This window comes from Triticum urartu, chromosome 6 (genome assembly GCF_003073215.2).
Source record: "Triticum urartu cultivar G1812 chromosome 6, Tu2.1, whole genome shotgun sequence".
Lineage (NCBI taxonomy): Eukaryota > Viridiplantae > Streptophyta > Magnoliopsida > Poales > Poaceae > Triticum > Triticum urartu.
The window spans coordinates 91,809,856-91,817,439 of record NC_053027.1 but is presented as its reverse complement, the minus strand read 5'-3'; the positions used below and the strand labels follow the sequence as shown (position 1 = coordinate 91,817,439).

The window sequence follows — 7,584 nt, the reverse complement described above, 5'->3', positions numbered from 1 at the left end:
TATGTTTTGGATCCTCCTGGAAACTATGAACAGTTTTGATGATTGGCTGGGCAAGCTTCTGTCCTACAATGGTAGATTAGTGCTTACAAAAGTTCATATGGATCAAGCCTCTTGAATGATTTTGAATGACACAAAAAGCCTCCACCTAGCTAACTGGGGGCTTATTTGCATGGAAAAGGAATTTGAGGATTTGGAGCTAATCTAAAAGATGTGAATATGCGCCTATTAGGATCTCTGATAAAAAAATGGAGATGAAAAGTTGTGGAAACAGCCATGCATCCCTCTCTATTATGGCTAACCTAGAAGATGTGATGTCCAAAGTAGATAAAATTATGAAGAGAATTGATGGTTGGAGGGGCAACCTTCTGTCATGCAATGGTAATGGCCGACTACTGCTTACAAATGTTCAGATGGCTCACACCTAACTACTACTGCTCCACAACATTGATTCAGATGGGGCAACGATGAAGCACTTCACTGTCATCGTGATTGATATGCTCCACAAAATTGATCTGTATTTCTTTACCGGCCGTCGTTGATGGTTACAATACTAAATTAGTGGGACCTACTACTGACATAACCCTAATTACTACTGACAACCATAATTATTATGAAAAATAGATAAAAGTAAACAACAATATTCTTTAACTTTATTGGGAGGAGTCGGACCCTTTATATAGTACAAACAAGAATTGACAACAGTGCAGTAAGTCCATTCAATCTCTAATACAATCACTAAACTTGTTGGACTCTATTCTAACAAATAAAAAACCCCATGCTTGATGGGGATGACCCACATAACAAACAAGTGAATAGTTTTCCCACACGAATCTTCCATGAGATGCGCTCATCAAATGAAAAGGGCTACGCTTGCCCAAAACAAGATAAAAGGGCCTAGGCAGGAAGACCATCAAAGAACTTCATGTAGTCGTCAAATGTTTCACCGTGCCTGATCTTAACAATGGACCCATCGTCCTCTACCTGTAGTGCAAAAAAGACAACAAATTGGTTCGAATGAACATCCAGCATAAAAGAGGGGCAAGTACATCGATGGCGAGTAAAGGAATAAAAGTTCGTCTCCACAGTTTTGGGTTGAGAAAACTGCGATGCGATGTGTTTCAAGCAACAATCACCAAAAATTGCACAGAGAAGAATAAGCAAATAGTTTGTACCCAATACTCGGCTGGCCTCATCTTCAGGTTGTAGGTCGAAGCCATGCTCATGCAGTAGGCTCCTGCGTCGTGGACAACCAAACCAGCTCCCTACAAAAGCAATGTCAGAAGGGTGCAGACATGTAGGGGGTTAAAGTTATCTGAAAGGAAACATAGATGGTACGGTCAAACCTTGTCAGGTGTTGGAAGCTCCCTGTCTTTGCCAAGGAAATCTGCAGATTCGCAGACTGGCCCAACAATATCGAAGGTTGCTACTTCTGCACCTGGAGAGGGAGAAACTAGTTCTATATGCTGCAACACAAGAATTATGATCAACGGGTAAATAATGATACACCTGGTCAAATAACTGCAGCTGTTGATTTTGTGTATATAGGTTCCAAAACAAAGTAATACCAGACAAGAAGCAGTAGTACTAATTATTTCGTTGTAACTCTAGACAAACCTGATATGCTCCATATAGACTAGGCCTGATGAGCTCGGCCATGCTGCCATCAACTACAATGAAATTCTTCGTGCCATTCGATTTTACACCAGTAACCTTATTGACGAAGCAGCAAGTATTGGCGATCAGGGATCTTCCAGGTTCAATAATGAGAGTAAGATCCCGTGAGAGGACCAATTCCCGGACCTACCAAAATTGTGATACCAACTTTTCAGCCTTTACCATAAAATACATTGTGATACCATAAACAGAGGGTGAGCTCTACATGAAGAAACTAGAAAGCATCTGTTCCTACAAAGATATAAAGCATAAACATAATATAGATACTGAAGCTCACAGTGTTGATAAGATCCATAGGTGTAGGCAAGACTGCACCAGTGTGGTGGTAGTCTATCCCCAAACCACCTCCAATATTCAGGTACTCCAACTCAAAACCTTGTGCTCGAATTTCATCAACAAAGTTCACCATAAGATTTGCAGCGTCTCTGAATATATCGACCTAAACAAAAGGAAGTCGCAACTTGGTTCAGACACACACAAGCTACTTGATTTCAACAGAAATACTACATGTTAAAACTTAACTGAAGTGACAAGACATGTATAGCAAATTCACCTTTATATAAAAAGAACTACATGTATAGGATGAATAACGAGCACATATTGGAAGGTTCAAGGGAAAAAGAGTATGAATTCAGTATTCTGCACATAAAGAGCCAGTTCAGCAAATGGGAGGAAGCTATTGTGTATAGGTGATACTGAATTCAGTGCAAACTAATGATATCCAAGTGCAATTCATCAAATGGACTAGCCCCAGCTAGGGTTGCAATCAGGTAAAACGCCCACACCCAAACTTTAATGACCTGATGGGTGCCGACTGCACATACCCAGTTTACCCATTTCCTATTGGGTAGGCAGTGGATAATCACAATATTCACCTTAGTAGCTAATATGGGGGGTGTCTGTCTTCCATCGAACACTTATATACAGAGTGGAATCAAGGTTAATAGTGCACTGGAAGTAGTGTGATATGAACCAGAACCACCCCTCTATTCTAGAGGTCACAACTAAACCATCTTCTACACAATGATTTGTTCATATGTAGCTCAGAATAGTACATTAGCTGATACAGAACAGAGTATTCCTTCCATAAAAAGACACATTTAATGTATGTGATGCAGCATTACAGTTGTCCCATAGTGCAACAAAAAGTAAAATCAACTCTGTGCTAAAGAGTGCCGGTAGGCCTCGCACAAGATGTTGTCGCCGCACAGAAATGCAATTTAAAACTAAGCTTAGTACACCAAAAATTTAAGCAACTAAAGAAAAAACTTATTATCAAATGGTGCAAGACATTACCTTTGTAATGGTAGATCCAAGATGGCAATGAACACCCACCAGTTTGATATCATTTGAATATGATTTAATAGAGTCTAAGAACCACTGCAATTTTTCATTGCGAATCCCAAATTTGGATGTTTTGTTTCCAGTGGCAACGTAGGGATGAACCTGATGACAAGAACATAAATACAACAATCAGAATACCGCTCCACAACAGAAAATGCCTTATATGATGTGCAGAATTCAATGGATCATACAATCTTCCACATGATTAATTAAAGTAAAAAGAAATATGCTTTGATCATCGTTTACTACAGAAAGCTATAATGCCTCTTCTAAATTATAACAAACGCACGTACGACACACAAACAACAAATATTTAAAAAAAAGGTAGCCCAAGTAAATAGAAGGGAAAAGAAAAATGGAGTCCATAATCAACAAGTAATTTGATTTGCCACATAATCATATTTGTCATGTGTGTGCTTTGGAAGGGAGGGATAATTGTACCTGTGGATCCACATCTGGATTAATTCTGAGCAAAACAGGCACTTGCCTTCCTGCAACTCTTGCAGCAGCGACAATATTCTCCAAATCAAATTCACTGTCTATATTTACAAATACTCCACTCTCTGCGGCTAAAATAAGATCTTCCAATGTCTTTCCATTTCCATTAAATATGCACCTGATCTTCAAAATATACAAACTCAACATGGTTAGTTACCTTCTCTGTAGGAAAGTTTCTCATCAACCGATAACAATTAACTGTTCCAGATAAAGGGTTTAGACCAGCATACAACTTGTAAAGAATGTTCTATTGTAGGATTCCATCATGGACTGTCGAGATGAAAGTTATGTACAATACAAATACAAATATCAGACTGTAAACCTTGAACTCATCCTTGTAAAGTGATTTCTAGTAAAAGCTCTTTAGGCCAATGGAATTTTACATAACCAGGGTATGTTTGACAGCCTAATTTTTCCTTATACTGTTGCCGAGTTATGGGCAACCAAATGGAATTGGCGAGAACTTGGTCACCCCTGCTTTCGCCAGAGGTTTCCTGTATAACTACCGCAGTATAAGGAAAATTAGGCTGTTGTGTACAAAGGAAAATAGACAGGCTCCTGCGATAAGATTAATTACACAATTAGTCATTTTCATCCTTCATTCTTCTTGTCTTAAGACCTGAGCTGGAAAAAGAATGTTTCGATAGGAGACTGGCGGTTACGAGTGTAAAAACTAGATGATCCATCTTTCTGTAATTCATCTAGAAATAAACGGCCTAATTCAAATTGTAAACTGAGGAGCTGTAAATCGATCCACCAAACAAGTTCTTGCACTCGTACATTCAAATGAAGCATCCAACAGGGGGGGGGGGGGGGGGGGGGGGGGGGGGGGGGGGGGGGATCTAACTTCCATGCTTTAAGTTGTTGCCTTCAAGTTTGTTGTCTTCAAAACATACATAGAAGGCATAGAAAACTAAACAAGTTATGGTACAAATGCAGGTCTTCCATCTATGTTTGCCAATACTTTCATCTGACATACAGGATATTGGCACTTGCAGCACTATGCAAGTATGGGCGACAATCCAAACAGCCCTTAATCACCACTAAACTAGTTATACTCACTATATAAGAACTAAAATATAATTTCCTGGACACACAAATATCCCATTGCATATAATGCACAATTGCATCAGAAAATATGAACAAACAGCCACAGATTATACGCATAGGCGAGGCCCGTTAGCTGAGCAAAATTATGGCAAACATGACTTAGGCTCAATGAAATCTGCACCTTTCACAGCCTGTACTTGCACACTTACTGGTACACACAAGAAGCAAAAAACGAAACAATAATGTCCACCGTCAACATTAAAAAACGATAGTTTCCTCACTCATCAGTAACAAATGCATCATAATGTGTTCTACTTGATCCAAAATTAATAGCAAATGCACAAGACTTCCACATAATGCATCCAAAGTAGAAGAAACACAAGGAAGAAAGCCGCACCTGGTGGGGTCAAATCCTGCCCGTAGCGCGAGGCGGAGCTCGTTGCCGCTGACGAGGACGGCGCCGCACCCGAGCCCCCGCAGGAGCTGCAGCACGCTGAGGTTGTTGTTGGCCTTCACCGCGTACCCCACGATTGAGCGGAGCCCCTGGAGCGCCTTGTCGTAGGCGGTGAAGTTCCGGACGACCTGCGGCTTGCTGTAGAGATAGAACGGGGTCCGGTCTGCCGCCGCCATCGCGTCCTCCACCCGCACCCCCTCGCAGTAGAGGTGGCCGTCGGCGCCGCGCTGGAAGCAGTGCTTGGGCGCCTCCCCCATGGCCACGCGCGTGGACGGGGAGGCCGTGGAGAGGGAGGCGCGGAGGGGGGCCGCGGGCCCGTGACGGCGGCGCAGCGAGACGGATGCGGCGCGGCTCCGGCTTGGTTGGCTGCCGGGGTTGGGGGTCAGCGAGGGGACGAGGGAGCGGGAGAGGAGGTTGGCCGCCGCCATTGCTAGGGTTTGTGTGGGGTGGGGGAGGGGTTGGGGAGAGTGGGTTTAAGCTGTTTGGGAATGGCCGACGCGTCGGCTGGATGAAAATAGGTGAACAGTCCGCCGTCACACTGTTACTGACCGTCGGATTTACTCAAAGGGCAACTACGGCCATATTCGTCGGAGTCTTGGACTTAGTAAAATTCTAGCTACTCCCTCCGTCTAGTGCATAGGGCAATTTAATGAAAATTAAATATTTTAAAGAGTGGATTAGGCTGATGGTGTTATAATTTTTTTAACACAGTACAGACGCAAGCGCTCAAATTCACGCGCATACACTCACTCTTATACGCACACACGCACTCCCTACCCCTATGAGCACCTCTGAAAGATTGAGCCGGTATATTATATTGAAATTTACGAAGTCACCGTCGGCACCTCGTCGTTGACGGGAACATCCCCTCCCACCGAATGCGCATTTGTCAAAAATCCTGAAATAAATCCAACATAAATGCAAACACCAGAACTTGATCCTTGGTGGACTGTGGATATCACAGTCCCTCTAACCATCCAACCACAGGTTGGTTAGCGGTGGTCTAGAACTTGACGTAAACGGTCACTTTGGTGCTAGAAGTTGCGATGTAGATTGAAGTGGTGCAAAAACTTGTCTCGGGACGTGCAAACACGTTGCTCATCTCGTCTGTACACAAAATATGCGATGACTAGGCGTCTCGAGCCCGCTGTCAGCCACTGGACCGGGTAGGAGGGGCATGTGACCTGATTTTTTTAAAAAGAAATCCCCCTCAGAATATTTATATTTCATAAAAAAAAACTATCGACATGGCATTCTTCACCTATATGATGAGAGGATCCCGCTATAAAATTAAGAGGAAAAACATAACGCCCAGGTTTCGAACTTGCAACCATTGGCTAAAGAACGAATCAGTCTAACGACTCCGTTATAAACTAGGTCCAGACGATCCCCCGCTCCTAGGGTTCCCCCGCCGTCGCCGCCGCCGGCTCCACCGCGCGGAGCCGCCGCAGCGGCCGAAGCCCGCCAGAGCCACCAGCCCCTTCGCTGTACCCCCGTGTCGCCTCCCCGAGCGAGGCGACCGGGAGGGACTTCCCTCGCGCCCCTTCAGCTCTCTCCCTCGCCCCTCCCTCCTCCCGCCGCCGTCAGCGTGCACCGCCGGTCCTCGGTCGCATGGTGCTGGCGGCGGTGGGCATGCTGAAGGAAATATGCCCTAGAGGCAATAATAAAGTTGTTATTTATATTTCCTTATATCATGATAAATGTTTATTATTCATGCTAGAATTGTATTAACCAGAAACTTAGTACATGTGTGAATACATAGACAAACAAAGTGTCCCTAGTATGCCTCTACTTGACTAGCTCGTTAATCAAAGATGGTTATATTTCCTTACCATAGACATGTGTTGTCATTTGATGAACATGATCACATCATTAGAGAATGATGTGATGGACAAGACCCATCCGTTAGCTTAGCACTATGATCGTTTAGTTTATTGCTGTTGCTTTCTTCATGACTTATACATGTTCCTATGACTATGAGATTATGCAACTCCTGAATACCGGAGGAACACCTTGTGTGCTATCAAACGTCACAACGTAACTGGGTGATTATAAAGATGCTCTACAGGTGTCTCCGATGGTATTTGTTGAGTTGGCATAGATCGAGATTAGGATTTGTCACTCCGATTGTCAGAGAGGTATCTCTGGGCCCTCTCGGTAATGCACATCACTATAAGCCTTGCAAGCATTGTGACTAATGAGTTAGTTGCGGGATAATGCATTACAGAACGAGTAAAGAGACTTGCTGGTAACGAGATTGAACTAGGTATGATGATACCGACGATCGAATCTCGGGCAAGTAACATACCAATGACAAAGGGAACAACGTATGTTGTTATGCGGTTTGACCGATAAAGATCTTCATAGAATATGTAGGAGCCAATATGAGCATCCAGGTTCCGCTATTGGTTATTGACCGAAGATGTGTCTCGGTCATGTCTACATAGTTCTCAAAACCGTAGGGTCCGCATGCTTAACGTATGTTGTTATGAGTTATGTGATTTGATGACCGAAGTTTGTTCAGAGTCCCGGATGAGATCATGGACATGACGAGGAGTATCGAA

General features: G+C 43.4%; 1 protein-coding gene across 1 annotated transcript; it reads right to left on the bottom strand.

Annotated features, from left to right (window-relative positions):
- Nucleotides 1–628: 628 nt before the first annotated feature.
- Nucleotides 629–5,508, bottom strand: LOC125515240 (probable diaminopimelate decarboxylase, chloroplastic). Its single transcript, XM_048680677.1, has 8 exons — nt 4,964–5,508; nt 3,460–3,634; nt 2,971–3,120; nt 1,952–2,113; nt 1,615–1,800; nt 1,344–1,463; nt 1,173–1,262; nt 629–981 (listed from the first exon to the last, which is right to left on the bottom strand). The coding sequence occupies exons 1-8, from the start codon at nt 5,446–5,448 to the stop codon at nt 895–897; spliced, it is 1,455 nt and encodes a 484-aa protein (XP_048536634.1). The 5' UTR covers nt 5,449–5,508; the 3' UTR covers nt 629–894.
- Between the last annotated feature and the right edge of the window lie 2,076 nt (nt 5,509–7,584).

Coding starts and splice junctions, on each gene's coding strand:
- LOC125515240 (XM_048680677.1), bottom strand. CDS start 5,448: ATGGCGGCGGCCAACCTCCTCTCCCGCTCCCTCGTCCCCTCGCTGACC. Junction 3,635..4,963: donor GCAGGATTTGACCCCACCAG/GTGCGGCTTTCT, acceptor TTTGAAGATCAG/GTGCATATTTAATGGAAATG. Junction 1,464..1,614: donor GTCTATATGGAGCATATCAG/GTTTGTCTAGAG, acceptor CTTGTGTTGCAG/CATATAGAACTAGTTTCTCC.